This window comes from Cucurbitaria berberidis (assembly GCF_010015615.1).
Source record: "Cucurbitaria berberidis CBS 394.84 unplaced genomic scaffold K460scaffold_5, whole genome shotgun sequence".
Lineage (NCBI taxonomy): Eukaryota > Fungi > Ascomycota > Dothideomycetes > Pleosporales > Cucurbitariaceae > Cucurbitaria > Cucurbitaria berberidis.
Window position 1 is genome coordinate 2,058,718 of NW_024468939.1, and position 16,097 is coordinate 2,074,814.

At 49.3% G+C, this 16,097-nt stretch overlaps 8 protein-coding genes across 8 annotated transcripts; 3 read left to right on the forward strand and 5 right to left on the reverse strand.

Moving 5' to 3' along the window:
- Positions 1–109: 109 nt before the first annotated feature.
- On the reverse strand, positions 110–649 carry K460DRAFT_380029 (uncharacterized protein; the record flags this gene model as incomplete). Its single annotated transcript, XM_040935218.1, has 1 exon — positions 110–649. One exon carries the CDS (start codon positions 647–649, stop codon positions 110–112), a length of 540 nt encoding a protein of 179 aa, XP_040784643.1.
- A 426-nt stretch (positions 650–1,075) lies between these two features.
- Positions 1,076–2,878, reverse strand: K460DRAFT_409510 (kinase-like protein; the record flags this gene model as incomplete). Its single annotated transcript, XM_040937255.1, has 2 exons — positions 1,076–2,685; positions 2,740–2,878. 2 exons carry the CDS (start codon positions 2,876–2,878, stop codon positions 1,076–1,078), a joined length of 1,749 nt encoding a protein of 582 aa, XP_040784644.1.
- A 1,179-nt stretch (positions 2,879–4,057) lies between these two features.
- Positions 4,058–6,819, forward strand: K460DRAFT_370086 (uncharacterized protein). Its single transcript, XM_040934080.1, has 5 exons — positions 4,058–4,174; positions 4,238–4,275; positions 4,329–4,782; positions 4,843–5,610; positions 5,660–6,819. Exons 1-5 carry the CDS (start codon positions 4,120–4,122, stop codon positions 6,472–6,474), a joined length of 2,130 nt encoding a protein of 709 aa, XP_040784645.1. The 5' UTR covers positions 4,058–4,119; the 3' UTR covers positions 6,475–6,819.
- Positions 6,820–7,158: 339 nt separating this feature from the next.
- On the forward strand, positions 7,159–8,037 carry K460DRAFT_380032 (uncharacterized protein; the record flags this gene model as incomplete). Its single annotated transcript, XM_040935219.1, has 1 exon — positions 7,159–8,037. One exon carries the CDS (start codon positions 7,159–7,161, stop codon positions 8,035–8,037), a length of 879 nt encoding a protein of 292 aa, XP_040784646.1.
- K460DRAFT_370088 (uncharacterized protein) lies at positions 8,013–8,862 on the reverse strand. Its single transcript, XM_040934081.1, has one exon. It carries the CDS (start codon positions 8,791–8,793, stop codon positions 8,302–8,304), a length of 492 nt encoding a protein of 163 aa, XP_040784647.1. The 5' UTR covers positions 8,794–8,862; the 3' UTR covers positions 8,013–8,301.
- A 689-nt stretch (positions 8,863–9,551) lies between these two features.
- Positions 9,552–12,041, reverse strand: K460DRAFT_398166 (uncharacterized protein). The gene is made up of 4 exons (XM_040936191.1): positions 11,886–12,041; positions 11,465–11,776; positions 10,794–11,404; positions 9,552–10,745 (listed from the first exon to the last, which is right to left on the reverse strand). Exons 2-4 carry the CDS (start codon positions 11,638–11,640, stop codon positions 9,805–9,807), a joined length of 1,728 nt encoding a protein of 575 aa, XP_040784648.1. The 5' UTR covers positions 11,641–11,776; positions 11,886–12,041; the 3' UTR covers positions 9,552–9,804.
- A 312-nt stretch (positions 12,042–12,353) lies between these two features.
- K460DRAFT_409515 (phosphotransferase enzyme family protein) lies at positions 12,354–14,161 on the forward strand (the record flags this gene model as incomplete). Its single annotated transcript, XM_040937256.1, has 4 exons — positions 12,354–12,381; positions 12,437–12,735; positions 12,785–13,169; positions 13,224–14,161. 4 exons carry the CDS (start codon positions 12,354–12,356, stop codon positions 14,159–14,161), a joined length of 1,650 nt encoding a protein of 549 aa, XP_040784649.1.
- A 168-nt stretch (positions 14,162–14,329) lies between these two features.
- Positions 14,330–15,282, reverse strand: K460DRAFT_380036 (kinase-like protein; the record flags this gene model as incomplete). The annotated part of the gene is made up of 3 exons (XM_040935220.1): positions 14,330–14,622; positions 14,686–15,096; positions 15,156–15,282. 3 exons carry the CDS (start codon positions 15,280–15,282, stop codon positions 14,330–14,332), a joined length of 831 nt encoding a protein of 276 aa, XP_040784650.1.
- Between the last annotated feature and the right edge of the window lie 815 nt (positions 15,283–16,097).

A 16,097-nucleotide genomic window follows, 5' to 3' on the forward strand; every position in this document is an offset into this window, starting at 1 on the left:
TGAATTAGTGAGGTGATCGTGTTAAACAATGGACAGTTCGAGCAAGGATTTCGAAACATGACATAGTGTGAACTGAACTCGTATCTCTTCAAGGATGTCTCGACAAGAACTAATCATAAGTGCCTTGCATGACATGGATGGCCTTCTCAACCAAATCTCTATCCGTTTGGAATGTCAACTTCTTGAGAACATCGGTATAACTATAAAACTCCACACTGAATTCACCTTGCCCGTGAGTGTACGAATCAGACTTCTCTTGTTCATTCACGGCAGCTATATACCACCATATAACTTTAACATCGCCTCTTGAAAGGTGGCGGATCTGTAACCCAAACGGCTCCTGAGCGCTAGTATGTATGCGCGGTTCGTCGAGAGCAGGCTCTTTCTCTATAGCAGGAGGGTTTCGCGTCGACATCGTCAACGGAAGAAGACGGCATGCGTACCCTGTCTCCTCTTTGACTTCGCGAACCGCAGCAGACTGTCGTGTTTCTCCCAGGTTACGGCGTCCCTTGGCTAGAACGTACTCATTTTGCGAGGGAAGATGGATGACGCATATTTCGCGAGTTGATAGGCGGAAGAGGATGGCACCAGCACTCTCGACGAAGGACTCTGAATAGTATTGCTCTGATTTGAACCGCGAGGCCGCCATGCGTGACCTGGATTGTTGGATCCGATATGATGTTGAGATATGATCGACGCAGGGAGATATATCTGTGTGTAGTGCTTGCCATACTCCGACCAAGCGTGATAGCAGAATATATCTAGTAGTTTGCGGGGTCTAGCTTGGCAATCGCCCAGCTAGATACAGAGCTCAATGGTCCGTGCCGTGCGTGTCAGCATGCCCCTATCGGCGAAAGACTAGGCCATGATGATGAACATACTCTGTATTACCTTCTGCTGACTACCAATAGCATTCATTACAGAACTTAAACACTGGTGTTGCCTGATTACAGAAGGAACACACATTCCTATGAACATAGCTTCGTTGAAGCTTTTACCGCGATAATGACGTGAATGACATCAGGGTTTACTATCACCGATTTGATTTTTTGATCCAATGTTGTAGATGTCCAACTTAATCAACTTCCTCGCGATCGCGGAATGGCCAACCAGTCCGGAAGGCTTGGATATCCTCTTCATCCCCTTCACACTGCAGTCGAATCTCCTCTCTCAGCTCTTCAAGCTTCTTCTTCGCTTCCTCATAATCCTCATTCCGCACCCATCCCTCCTCGGTCATATTGCAGACTCTCTGCCGCCACTGCTCCACAGCTACGCTCATCTTCAGCCAGTCGTCCTCAATCTCTATGAACTTGTCTAATTCAGTTTGATCAAACCGCACGGGACACTCCGTATCCGCAACATCAGGCAAGTGCTCCCAGAACTGGACTGCACGTATGATAGCCCCTTTGAGTGTTACAAGATTGCCTTCCCACTGACGGCCAGCCCTGTCTACGAGCATCTGCCGACCAAGAAGAAGTGGGTCACGTAAAGCTGCGATGTGGTGCTGGTTGAGATGGCCGTTGAGCACACGGTAACTGAAAAAGAGGAGACGCCGGCGATAGAGATCGCGCGCCGCTGCTTGCTCATCTGCTTGTAAGGATGTGAAATTCTCTGGAAGCTTAGGTCCTACTAGCTCAGGGGAGAGTACGTCGTCTGGATTCTCGAACGCACGAGGGTAGCCAGCGGCAAGGAGCCGTGGCTGGACGATGGCGTGTTGCCAATCGATAAGACAAGAGAGTCGACCAGTCTCGGGTATTATGAAAATGTTACCAGGGGTAACGTCAGGATGACGAAGCATAGGCTGATTGAAGGGGTGTGCAGGGTTCTTCGGCAGCAGGTGTGGCGTCAACAACTGGTAGTACTCCAGAAGCTTGAGATGGTCCTGTGGATCCTGAAGTCCTAGTCCCAAATCGTTGTGGGGAAAGTCGGGTTCTAGTGATCTGCCATAACGCTCTGTCCAGTCCATCTCTTTCTTCGCTACTGATTGAAGATATTCAACGTGATTTTTCCATGGTCCATGGTTCACCTGTAGTCCAGCTCTTCTACCGTACCAAAACATGTAGTCGGCAATAGGCCCGATGCAAAACTGGTTTGCTTCTCTGGCATGTTCCTCTGTGTACAATGGAGCTTGTAGGCTAGATGCGATGTCCTTCTTGAAGTACAAGCTACCTGTAGCACTGAAAGGAACCTTGAAAAGTTTTTGTTCGAGCTCAACGAAACTATGCGCAAGCCGTCGTATCTCAAGGTCTTGAAGGTGCTCCCATCGGGATGCGAGGCAGATCCCAGGAGCCTTCTCCATAAGAACATATTCGGTACCGACAGGGTTATCTGCCGTTGCAGAGTAGTCATATACTTCTGGGACAGGTATGCCTATTGACCGAAGGAACGTAAGGGTAGCGGCCTCACTAGCAGTGGCAAAATATTCAGGCCGGGCTATGTGGTATGGGATCTTCGCGATCAGTTCGAATCCGTCCTGCAACTTTAAGATGAGGACTCGATTGAAACCCCCCTCTGCTAGCTTTTTTATGCTGATAGTCTTTCCGTGCTTGTTGCCGACAGAAGCTTCGGCCGCAAGTTGTAGGGCTTCGACGTTGAACTCAACATGACGTTCCTTTAACCGTAGTTCCTCGTTGAACAGATATCGACCTGAGGTGTACGAGAATAAGGATGCATCATCAAACGTACCTATACCCAAAATCAGTAAATAGCTGTTAGTAAGTATGGCAAGGTATCATTCACCCAGCACGCATGCTAAAGGCTGAGGGGCTTTTCGTGGTATAGTTGTTGATAATGATCTTCGTGCTGCAAGGCGAATGGAGGGTCTGATGGAAAGAACATACAAGCATGAAGCTGGTCGGGCGATGCATCTTGTTGACATGATGGACAGGATTGAGCGGTAATGACAGGGCGACGCGCGCTGATTGAAGTTACGAGAAGCTCGGGCCTCTTGGCAGAAAACGCGAATAGAAGTCAGGAAGTAAGAGTATCGTATAGCGCTGAGATATGTAGTCAAGATGCCTTGAATGAAGAGAGGATCTACACAACTCCAAGGCCAGAATATCAGACCAGGATAATTCTCAGTGCACTTCTATGGCAGAAAATTACTCTACGAATCTTCAAGTCCAAGTTGTCGCCACTTATCCGGGTGTAGACACCTTACCTGACCTCGATTGTATTCTCGATGACGAGACGGCGCTCATGCATTATGCGATGTTTATTACTGGCCATCCACCACTGCAGTCGTGTCCGTCATGCGCGTCTAGCGTCGCTAATGTCTCGCGAGTGTGGCCCTGGCAGCCCGAGTATGCAGCAGCGAGATCGAGATGGAGGTCCACATCGTACAGGATTTCGTATTGGAGGTGTTTCTGGCTGCGCGTGCAACACAGTGCTATTCTACGAAGGAAGCGGAGAGGGCGCGACGCCCATCGAGAGACACTTGGCGCAACGAACAGTCGATGAACTCCGTGTCATGCAAACCATCGCGGATCGTAAGGAAGTGGTATCGAAGACGGGGTTGGGTTGTTGGAGGACAAGGTCGGAGCTATGTCATGGCACTTGTAGGCTCATGCGACGGGCGCAAATCCGAATCCGGCAAGTGCCACGCGATACCTAGGAGGAAACGTCGTGAGGTAGACTTCACAACATTTATAGGAAACAAATATAGAATAGTATAATACATGCACTCCTTCACGAGCTACTATTACGACGACAAAACTTATAACTGGCGGTTGCGAAGCCAACAATTCATCTCCTCATGAGGTCAGTCGCTTCAGGAGCTAGATGTCGGCGAGAAGCGCCATGCTTGGGTCGGATGGCTACAGCTATGGCAAACAATCGTCGTGCCTTCAAGCCAAACTACCACGCAAACCATCAACGGCAGGTCGGGCATGCTGCTTGTTTGATGGTGACGGGTGGGAAATGGAGAGGCCGCCGACCCTGGTCAAACTCCGCATTTCCAGGCCGTGGGGCGAGCTACCCACGGGGATACGAGAATCACGTGGGCGTCTGGTCACGGCACCACCAACTCTGTCCCGACCTCGAGGGCATCCACGCCTCTGCAAAGTCTCATAGCACGAGCCATCGCACGTCAACCGACGAGAACGTGCAGCTACGCCCAGAATGTCCACGATGATCACCTTCGCCGCCAATAACGAGTTCTTCAGGAAGCGCAAACGTGCGTAGTAGAGAACGCGTCAGTGCGCGCCGCAACCAACGCACCCAGCTAACGCCATGCCAGGAGTTCACCGCGCCTGCGAATCATGCAAAAAGCGGAGAGTAGGTTTCAAGACCGTTGTAACTGTGTACCAACTGTCTAACGGACCAATCAGAAGCGCTGCAGCCATACTTTCGACGACGAACATATTGACGCCGAAAAAAATGACGGAAGTCTTTCCCATAGCGGGAATGCGCCCCATGCTTCTACGGCAAACCCCCATTACCCTTCTCACGATCCCAGAGGGCCCCGTGGGGACTCGCAGAGTTATGGCCACCACTCCACTATGCTACCGCCCCTCAGCCCGGCGACAGAGGATCCACACACAGCGCAAACTCCACCCAACTTCCTTGGCTACCTGAATCCTGAAGCCGTCTTGCGGGAACAGGTCCATTCTGAACGTGGGAAGACGGCTCAATCCCCAAGCAATCCTCCCATCGGCCAATGGATCGAAGAACAGGACCAGAGACCGGCCTCGACGCAGCCTGGGTCGGCCTTGTCGCGCATCAATGAGACAGGTCCGCAAACTGCCCAGGGGGTCAAAGTCTCTATAGCCCTCAAAAACTTCTGTAAGTGGTCATGTATGACATTCATGTGAGACATACACTTACCTCGTGCCGACTCTTCAGTAGATGCAGTAGGCGTTGATCTCCTGCCCTCGCGCAGGCATCAAGAGGTCCTTCTCGACATCTACTTCGCTTACGTTCACCCATTGCTTCCGCTAGTCGACAAGGATCTCTTCTATGAGCAGTACGAGCAAGGTAGAGAACCGCGCATGCTAATGCAGGCCATTTGCATCGTAGCCTCGAAACACGCGAATGCAGCAGAGGCTCTATGTCTAAATCCCGACCTTCAACCGCTCAGCCCACGCGAGTTCTCTCAAAGGCTGTATAATGCCGTCATTGTCGGCATTGAAGCGAAGCTTGAGAAGAACCGTGTCGTTCTGATTCAAGTACTAGCCCTGATATCCCTTCACTGCGAAGGTCCTGATGGTGCCGAGCAAGCCTCCATGCACTTGGCCCAAGCCATCCACCATGCACACACATTCGGTCTGCAATTTGGCCACCAATGGAAGAACCAGAGCTCCGAGTCCCAGGGGAACTTGGAAGATGTCTTTTGGTGTCTGTGGAGCCTGGACAAAATCAACGCCTGTATGAACGGCAGGCCCTTACTTATGCACGACCGCGACAATAGCTTGAGGCAACTACCCAGCGACCCAGAGAAGAGGTCTAGTCCTTTTGGCATCTGGCTGCAGATCTCGGAGATGCTGGACAAGGTCATCGATTACTACAGGCCAGGGAAGGCATCAGAAGAGACAGGCTGGGAAGGGGATGACTTCTTGGGATTCGAGGAGATGGTGGGTGACGGAGAGGACAAGCTAGATGGTCCAATCATGAGTAAGTCTCGCAAACTTTGGATGACGCTCTGCTTTCTAATATATTACAGGTCTCCTCTCACTCTTTCATCACACCATGTGCATGGCCTCTCACAAGTCGCTCTCCATCAACGCTCCTGTAAAGTCTACCCCCTCATACGTCCGACAGAGCCTCTCTGCCACACGAGTAATTCACCTCCTCAACGCCGAATCTCCAGAACTACTTCCACCGCTTCCTCTCGTACCCTACGCCCTCGGAGTAGCTCAGAGCGTAGTGTACCGCCACTTCCGATCTCGTCGTCTTAAAGTTCACGTGAAACGCGCCACCGAGGAGCTGAAGCAATGCGTCCGCCTTCTCGATCGCTTGCGCAACGCGTGGTGGTCGGCAGGCACGATGGCAGACCTGGGACGCGCAGTTCTTAGCAATGCAGCAGGACGAGCCACGAACGCCGCCAACACGCCCGCGCCCGTTGCTATAGAGCCCCGTCAGACTGAACCAAAGACTGAACCACCAACACCAAAAAGCACACATAGCGGACAAATATCATTACCCAACGCGACGCAGCAATGGCCGCAAAATCTCGACACACAGATCGACCCTCGTCTCCAATTACAACAACCACCTGCACCCATTACAAGCCTCCTTAACCCCACTCCCGCACCTACCCCCGGTCAACACCCAACGAGCAGCGAGCGCGCGGATCGAGCGCCCATGCCGCCTACCGGGTTTGGTTTTGCAGAGCAATCGCCCGATTGGCTAAACTTCGACAATGCGTTTGAGAATTTTGAGGGCTTGTTGGGAAGTTCTGGTGCGGATCTGAGCAATGAGCTATTCAGGCCGCTTAACTATGAAACGCTCGAGGGGTTCCTAGATCCTGCTGCGTGAAAGAGGGTGTATGAATAGGACAGGAGGGTGGTAGACTATCTTCTCTATCTTGAGTCTTTTTCGGGGTATTTGAGTGGACCGCTGTGGTCATCTTGAGCCTTAGGAGACTTTGTCATAGGGGTGTAATAACTTGGGTTAGACCTGCCGAAGGTTTGGACTATATCTGTGTACTGAGACCTCAACGAACTCAAACACGCACATGCTGCTAGGATATGGTAGTAAAATCCGCCAAACACATAGATCAAGATGACTGGAGATTGTAAGAATACATAGAGAATCATTTCACCAACGCACGCCATTACAACCCGCACACTAATCATTTTAACCCATATATACGCTCCCCAAGCATCGTACATTAAAACCTTCCATCCCATCTTTTCCTCACTTTCATGCTACACCTTTTCTTGTTTGTGGTACTGTGTTGGGATGATAGGCTGCGCCTCCTGGTTTTCCTCTGTGCGGGGGCTTGGCGGCGCTTTCCCTCGCACCCGATTAATCTAGCTCTCTACACTACGCCTTTGCATCCCTCTTTGTTTATAAGCTAACTCTTTTTCAAATTTTAGCTGGAGCGATAGAATACGGCAGATCTCGATTGGTAGTAGAAGCTAAGACTGGGCATAACATTGTCCGCACCCAAGTTTCACCACGTCTGCATACACACGGAGCCTACAGCTCAAAGCACTTATGGCTTGGGTACCTGCTCGACTACCTTACCTTAAACATCCCGACCTACTGCCGGCCCCTCTACCTAGCGAAAAGCTTTTCTTCGAATCAACAGCCGTATTTCGAGAAGATGTGTCCTACCACAGGGTGGTCGCGGTCGAGCCTCACTTCATCGTCAAATACGGACGAGGTGTGGATGAGATCGAAGGCCAAATCCTTCTCTTTCTCGAGCACCACCTTAAAGATCACCCCGGGATTCCAAAGCTCTACGCAATGTACCGTATAGCAAGTACGGGTCATGTCTGCCTGATCATGCAGCGCATGCCTGGCGAGTCACTCGCTCAATTATGGCCTACGCTCGAAGAATCTGAGAAATCCGATATTTGCGCCAAATTGAAAGAAGTATTTACGTCGATCCGACAAATTCCAGCTCCTCCGCTCTACGGGGGTGTGGACAACGGCCGATATCACCACTATCTGTTCTACAGCCCGGACCGTGATCGAGAAATATGTGGCCCATTCGACTCGGAAGATCAGTTCAACGCAGCACTCGTAAAGCGCCTTCGGTTTGAATGGGAACATATGAAGAGGCACAGCTTTAGGGCAGACTTCTACGAAAGAAATCTTGGGAGGACATTAGCTGGTCATAAGCCTATGTTTTCGCATTCGGATCTACAAAGGAAGAACGTAGTAGTGCATCGTGACACATCGCAGGGCTTAAGGGTTAGTCTAGTCGATTGGGAGGAGGCTGGCTGGTTCCCGGACTATTGGGAATACTTCACTGCTCTTCAAGGTGTTCTATGGGACGATGACTGGTCCCAGCGCATCGAAGATATCTTGGACCCTTGGATTAGCGAAGCCGCAGTCATGATAATGGTGCATAAAGACCTAATATTCTGAGCATTAAATTCGAACCTGCTGGCTCGTCGATGTCTTTCAGTTTGCTAGGCACCGCGCCAACCAACAAAGCTATTAAAAGGGAGCCGAAACTAGAAGAAACGGGTAATACATGGTAAAACCCCACTAGATGCTAATAACTTGTTGTCTTAACCTCCAGATGTACTCTACAAACTAGCTTCTAGTCCTGCTAGACCTACTCCTTGCGTTCAAATAACAGGAGCGCCATTCGCAACTTGGGCAGTTTGACTACTGCTCCACTACCCACTACCTCCCCAGCGGAGCTTGTTGTAAATTGTTGTGCAGCAGCTGATGCTGATACAAGGCTGGAAGAGCTTGTTGTTCGGTCCATTCAGTGCACTTGATGAACGGTGGTCTCTGCTCATCGGCTTGATAAAATGTCCCATCTGGTTTGATTTGCTCGGTGCGCATCGTCTTGACATTGAATGCCCTCTGGCGAGGAGGTGGCGGCACTGTCTGCAGCAATCCGTCCAAACGTTCTGGGTAGTCTTCGATGCGGATACGTCCGAGGTGTGTCTTTGCAAAATAGGTCTGGGATAGTTCTGGGTTTGGACCTGATATGGATTCGTAACTCATGCCCGATACCAAGTCACCATTGACTTGAAAGGTGTGCCCTCCTCCGTCTGCTTTCGTCTCGACAAAGAGAACAGTATGATATCTCGTCTCGCTACCCATTAGAGGGTCTTGCATTCCTAATGTGTATTGGACTTTGTAGAGATTGTATCCTTGGCCAGACATTGTCGATATAGGTGATTCAGAATATGAGATCGTAAGTATAAGAAGATTGATGTAATATTCGTAAACAGTTGAGAAGCGGTGCAATACAGAATCTGTACTAAATAGTCCTGTCTTATGTATTCATATGCTAGTTCCGCGGGGTAACTGCAGCGCATTCTCAAACATCACTTATGTGGGGCTTATAAGGGCGCTTAGATGAAACTCTAAACATTATGACGAAGCGCGCGGTAAGTAGAAAGGCTCCACCAGCTTGATTGTAATGAAGATAAGATGTCCAGGATAACTCATTGGGGATAACTTGGTCAGAAAGACCGCAATTTGGTATGCAAGAAACCATTTGTGGTGCATTTACCGTACCTGCGTTCCTAGCTTTAGTTTTAATCGATATTTGGTACCATGGGAGAACGATAATGAGGTTTGGAACCACGGTTGGCGACCGTCTCGAAGCCTATCTTAGAAGAATTAATGTAATTACAAACATCTCCGCACTTAAAGTACTTTTACAGAACCAGCGATAGCTCAACTAGGGCGTAGACGCTTTGGAAATTCTCTTACTGTGCCTGCGTTCCTAGCGTTAGTTATAGTAAAGCGCATGCGCCCTAATGCTACCCATTAAGCTATCACTCGGCATATCCCCTCCCAACCCCAGCACACGAAAGCTTTAATGATTTGTTGCACCTTTATATTCTTGACAGTTACTCGGCTTGATGGTTGGTTGGAAAAGCATTTAGCAGACGGGTCCATGTCACCCAGTGTTTCTCATGTCAATACATTTCTTTCCATTCGTTTTACCGGTCGTCGCTCGACCGCATTTGAGATTCAATTCAAATTTCTATTCTCGCTGTGGTTCCTTATATAGTACCATTGCGACGCATGCGCCGGAGTTTGCTACAGACAGAAAAATACGTGACGTATTCTTTCGCAGATTGATTTACACCTCAATTTCACCACCCAATGGTGATGAGTTAGTTTACGAGTTGTAGAGCACAGAATGACACCGTCAATCACTTCTCACTCATCCTCATCATAGTCATCGAAAGGCCAGTGCCGCTCAGACATTTCTCTTAGCCAGGGATCGTCGTCTGCCGAAGCAAGTGCTTGTTCCCGGATCTCAGCTGCTTTGCTCTTGGCGCTCTCAAACCGTTGGTTTGGGGTCCACCCGTCGGATGCTATACCAAGAAACTCGTTGATCTGTTCCACGTCGCCATCCGCGTCGCGATGCGAGTCATCTAAAGCATCGATCCGCGCCGCTTCTTCTGATGTGAAAGACACAGGACATGTTGGTGCAGTGCCATCATGATTCAGTAGAGCGATTTTGTTCCAACTTTGTGAGACCTGAACAAGATCGTACTGGAGAGCTGTATTGAGGCCCTCCCATGGTTCGCCTGCATGATCGAAGATTCGGCGCCTGAGTAGGTCTGTCTCTTCTTCAAGGGCACGCCAATGTCGCTGGTTCAATCGTTGAGTAAAACCTAGGTAGAAGAAGTGTACGTGTCTGCGACGAAACTCCTCTTGAGCCTGGGTACGTTTGAACTCGTCTAGAGAGTCAAGATGAGCCGGGGGAAGTGGTGGCGTGAAAGATCTTGACTCAGCATCGCCATAGTTTTGGAACGAGTTTGGTATACCAGCAGCAAGGAATGTTGGAAGTACAGTAGCGTGCTGCCAGTCAATAAGGCTCGTAACTCTATAGTCTTCGGATATGAATATATTACTCGGCTGGATGTCGGGATGGCGAAGGACGGGAAAGTTGAGCTCCGGGCTTGTCGGTACGAGATGCTGAGCTACAAGCAGGTAGTTCTCTAGAGATTTTGCGTGGACCATTGGGTCTTGTTTCTCGTATTGGAAGGCTTCTCTGTGTTGTCGGTGAAATGGATATCGGGGTTGTCCATACTCACGTATCCAGGTTAGCTCCTTCTCAGCAGGAGCTTGAAGGGCGCGAAGAGTTTCAACATCTAAGCAAGGTGAGTTTCATGAATATCGCAATTGCTATTGATACTTACGTGGCCCCCGATCAAGCTCGAGATCCCCACGCTTGCCGAACCACCAACGAAGCCCAGTGTAGGGGCCCACACAGAATTGGCCGTCTGCTCCAGGTATGCTAACCTTGGGAGTGCATGATTTCAGGTCGTGAGCGTAGTATATGCTTCCACTAGCAGGTAGTTGGATGCTGAACAGCTTTGATTCAAGCTCGACAATGTCATGCAAAACTTGGAGCCTTTGTTGTTCAGATAGATCGAACCAAGCATCCCCAATTGGTCGTCCGGGTAGTTTTTCCATCAAAATGTATTCCGAGCCGACGGGATTCTCATCGATGGCGTATCCAAGTATTCGTGGAGTCGGTATGCCATGTGCACGGACAAAGTCCATTGTTGCGACTTCACTAGCCACAGCCAAGCGTCGGGGCAATGTGGACGGATAGGGCAGTCGAGCGAGAACAGATGTTCCATCTCTCATACCTACTTCGAAGATTCGGTTGAAGCCACCTTCCGCCAGCTTTTGAAGGCTCGTAACATAAGACTCAGGCCTATTGATAGAGCTAGCGGCAGCTTTCTTGAGCTCATAAATATTAAAGGATAGACGCCTTTCGGCTAAACGCATATTCTCGTTGTATCTAGGAGAAGAAGTTAGAATTTGTCATGGGTCCCGAATACATTACTTAGTTCAGTCTTACATCCATTGTCCGGAAGTATATTCGAACAGTTCATGATTGTGATCCATGGTGTCTCGTGCGCCGACTCGAGATGGGGTTAATATACTACCAAAGCCGCGAGAAGATCTCAAGATTGATTTGTTTTGTGTGAGCAATGACTGTAACTCTCGTCGAAATCGCGTTGTTCGAGAGATCATGATCCGAGAGGAGGTTGGATCCAAAAGCCCTTCAATGCGGGTACATAGAAGAAGATTTCAAAAGCTCTTGCGGCCTCAGGAGAGCTATCGCTGGTTCTGTGGAGGCACTTTGAGCGTGCGTTCTCAAAACGGTTATCTGTTTTTTGCATTAACTTCCGCCGCACTAAACCTCAAAGGGCGATCTCGCTTCCACGGATGTGTTGCTGTGACACCAAATGGCGGGTGCTTCAACGCCTGCAGCTTACCTGTTCACGAAGTCGTAGAAAGATTCGAGATGATTTGGAATTGGCCTTTGATACAAAGGAAATAACTAGCAATGAGCACACTCATGTCTCGCAGTTGCAGAGATTCTCGATACTGGACGTGACAGACTAGTTTCGAATCGGTGGTGAGCAAGGACGGTGGCACGTAGAGTGGAGATTGGGATAGCTGAGTCGCAGAGGTAGGTAAGCATTCGCTTGCCGAAACAGCCCCACTTGTCTCGATCGGACGTCAACCTCCGTGCCCCAACTACTGCAAAGGTAAGGCGAATCACTCACCGTTCTCCTCGTGAGTCGATTACGATGAAATATAATCACAGATTTTTCTTGAGCGGCCACTTATTGGCACCTTTATTTGGTCGTTCTTGTCTGTCGGCAACAACGGGCGTCCTAAACGTATCTACTGTTCATCCTGAATATAGTAAACGACACTGGAGTTCAAATCCTTATAAAATGGCACAAACCGATACAATAATGAGAGGTAAGCAAATCAAAGTGTTGATGCTGAAACCAATAATCTAACCTATCTTCCTTAGGTTCAATACATGATCTAGGTGCGCTCTATCGATTCACCTCAGGGCGATGGCTTTGGGGGGAACGAGAACAGCTTGCAGCGCGTTACGTCAAATTCGACTTGCAGAAGCTCTGTCGACTTGCCGCTAGTTCGATTGGCTCAGATTCTTGTGCGAAAGCTGTGAAGATCGCTGAGGGCCAATACAACAAAGTTTTATTGTTGACCATGAATGACGGGAAAGAGGCTATCGCGAAATTGCCCAACCCTAACGCTGGACGACCTCACTTCACCACGTCCAGTGAGGTTGCTACCATGAACTTCGTACGCAACCACTATTCATATCGGACTTGAACTCTATTAACTTTGGTAGCTGAGAAGTGCCCATCTTCCGATTCCTCAAATCTATGCGTGGAACTCTGGACTAGTAGACAATCCTGTTGGAGCCGAATATATCATCATGGAAAAGCAACCTGGTATCGTTTTGAACGATTTGTGGGACAATATGGAGGGTCCGCAAAAGGCTGAAATTTTGAAGCAGGTCATTGAGATCGAGAAAAAACTTGCTTCGATCAAATTCACCAAGTTTGGGGGTTTATATTATAAGCAAGACCTACCTCAATCTGACAGCACCACCCCGTTGTATATCGATGGAAACGGTAACGCAGTACATAGCGCCGAGTTCGAGATTGGACCGACTAACCATCGGTCCTTCTTCGATTTTGGGAGAGGCGCATTAGATATCGATCGTGGACCATGTATGCTCCCATTTTAACTTTTCAAATATATGCGATACTAATCTATTGGTTTAGGGTCTACAATTGAGAAGTACGTCGCCGCAGTCGCCTATAGAGAGATCGCCTGTGTTGAGAAAGGGCTCAAATACCCTAGAATGCCCGAAGGACTCTTTTACGGACCAAGACAATACCAACCTAGTACATCGACCAAGATGTCGGCTTTAAACAACTATTTGAAGGTAGCCCCATATGTCTTACCCGAGGAAGAAGTAACGCATGCCGCTGTTCTTTGGCATGGCGATTTGCATACGCAAAATATCTTCGTTGACCCAGAAAACCCAGCTCGAATCATTGGCATCATTGACTGGCAAACCATCAGCGCATGCCCACTTTTCTCGCAAGTTACCCGCCCTGGCTTTCTGGATTTCAATGGCCCAATCCCTAAGGATCTGGGTAAAGTCAGCCTCCCCGAAAACTTCGATAGATTGTCTCCAGATGAACAACGTGAGGCAAAGGCATTGCAACAATCTCAGACGCTTCACAATATCTACATGGTCCGATGTTATCGACAAAACCCTCAAGTGTTCCTGGCCATGCAACAGAAAGACAGTCTACGCCACCAGGTTACCGTGGTTCCAGGCACAGTTCTGATGGACTACGAAACGTACCTCAACAACCTTTTGAGGGATGTCGAGAAAGAATGGCTAAAGATTGTGGGTCAAGGATCTGATGGGCATCCCTTGAGGCCGTGCCCACTCCACTTTTCGGCCGCCGAGGTTGAGCAACAGGAAAAGGATGAGGAGCTGTGGGCTCAGGGCGTCGAGCTGATGAATAACTTCATTACTGACGTAGGAGGCTTCAAACATTGGGATGGCAGGGTCAGTAACGAGGATTACGAGACTATAAGAGACCAACTGGCTAGTGGCATCCAGCAATTTCTGGATCGCGAGGCCAGAAGTGCGGAGGAGCGGGATGCATGGCTGAAAGCATTGCCATTTGTCAATGACGAATAGGTGGATTGAATGTTTGTAAGCTACGGTAATGTAATACTATCACCACTACACGATAGTCAACATGCGTACTATACGGCGACTGTGACAAGTAGTGAAATTTACCTGTGGACCGAGATGAATACTTTGCCAAAACACGGCTTGTTATACGTATAGCTAGAGGGGAGATCGTTATGTTTTGAGATTGTCCTTCATCGACTCAAACGCCGGTTGAGCCCATTTCTGCATCCAACTAGACTCAAGTACCTGTTGCGCTGAAGGTCGATCGTCCGGCCTGAATGATAACATCGACTTCAAGAGTACAAGAAACGCTTGCTTCTCTTCCTCGTCCATCTCTGATATTTCAGCTTGTCTTCGTGGCTCTTGGATTGAATCCTCCAACCGGTCTTCCAGCAACCGACGCGGCGATCCATCAAGTCTTCGAAGTTGATCATCGAAACATTGTTTGCGATTGGCCCAACTCGCTCACCAATCTTTAGGCAAATAACCCAATGTGTCGACATGTTCTTCAAGAATTCGGTCTCCACTTGGGAACCAAGTTTCGAACAAGGGCCTCTGACCTATAATAGCGAAGACTGCGCATGCAAGACTCCAGATCTCAGCAGGGAAGGAAACCTGTGCCGTGGGCTCTAATAGTATCTCTGGGGATCTTAATACGAAGGGTGTGTGAGAAGATTGTCGTATGTCAACTGCTGGCTGGAATGATTCGCTGAAGTCGATTAAGAAGATGCGTGAGTCGGCGAGCGACATAGTGTCACTGGCGTCTCCAAACCAGATTGGTACGACACCAAAGGTAGGCACCCACGGATCCAGAGGTTTTCCGTCCAGCCGTGTTATTTGCTCGAGCTCAGGCTGCCCATACCTCTTATAGAGTTGGTCCGGAGTAAGGTTGTCGATAGAACTGGGCAGCCGAAGAAGGATATTGGCCTCATGAAGATCTGAAGATGTAGTTAGCAGTCAGCGGTGATATTTCAACGCGATCAGCCTGATTACCTACCTGCATGAACGACACCACGAGAGTGCATGAAGGCAACGGCTTGGATAAGCTGAGCAGCAATGGCCCGAGCTACCGAGGGCGAAAACAACCGGTTATGGGATGCCTCTCGCGCCTCTGAGATGCTCATTCTTGCTGGTGTGGTGACAAGGCAGAGATGTCTTCTCCTTTCACCCTCGATTTCCGGGCCTTCTATTTCGAATTCATCCAAAATCTCTGGTATCATTGCAATGCTGGCATGCGCTTTCTCATTGCATGCTTTCCCATCCCGCAAAATTCTCAGCATGGCGCTCTCATGTGGACGGTGAAGTTCCGACACGGCGAATTTGATTGCGACGTACTTATCTAGAAGCTTGTCACGGGCTAACCATATGGTAGAGGAAGCGCCAAAACCCAGTTTGTGTACAATGTGATAACGAGACGAACAGAATTGGTCGCCGATGCGAACCGGGTAGTAGCCTCCAGCAGCGTACCGCTCGAATGGCTCAATATCTTCAGTCGGCTCATATATCACACAGGGAATTTCCGAAGCAGGCGCTTGGTCAGATACTGTTCGTGGAGGACTGTAAGTTGACACCCACCTCCTCGTCGGTCCGCGCCAGCTTGTGTGTAGAGTAGCGAATCGAATACACGCAACAAGACGAGGCGAGCACAACCGTTTATTTGATAGTGACAGAGAGGAGGGGTCTATGAACATCGCTGAGATTAGAACTTGCTCTATTGAAAAGTGAGAGGTGTTGCTTGAATTAGGTGACTAAGCTTGCAAGCATGGTGAGAAACGATATTGGGCGTGAAAAAAGATGCTGATTACGTCATTCGTCGTGAAATGGGTGGAGCAATTTTGCCCGACATTTCGCTTTGTAGGCTGTGGCCAACCGTCCAAGTCCAGCGCCTGTCATTCTGTTCAGGGTAGACCCGTTTTTGTAGCTGTAAGAGACCCGTACG

Coding starts and splice junctions, on each gene's coding strand:
- K460DRAFT_370086 (XM_040934080.1), top strand. CDS start 4,120: ATGTCCACGATGATCACCTTCGCCGCCAATAACGAGTTCTTCAGGAAG. Junction 4,276..4,328: donor AATCATGCAAAAAGCGGAGA/GTAGGTTTCAAG, acceptor CGGACCAATCAG/AAGCGCTGCAGCCATACTTT. Junction 5,611..5,659: donor GCTAGATGGTCCAATCATGA/GTAAGTCTCGCA, acceptor AATATATTACAG/GTCTCCTCTCACTCTTTCAT.
- K460DRAFT_370088 (XM_040934081.1), bottom strand. CDS start 8,793: ATGTCTGGCCAAGGATACAATCTCTACAAAGTCCAATACACATTAGGA.
- K460DRAFT_398166 (XM_040936191.1), bottom strand. CDS start 11,640: ATGATCTCTCGAACAACGCGATTTCGACGAGAGTTACAGTCATTGCTC. Junction 11,405..11,464: donor TATACTTCCGGACAATGGAT/GTAAGACTGAAC, acceptor TTCTTCTCCTAG/ATACAACGAGAATATGCGTT. Junction 10,746..10,793: donor CGAGCTTGATCGGGGGCCAC/GTAAGTATCAAT, acceptor CACCTTGCTTAG/ATGTTGAAACTCTTCGCGCC.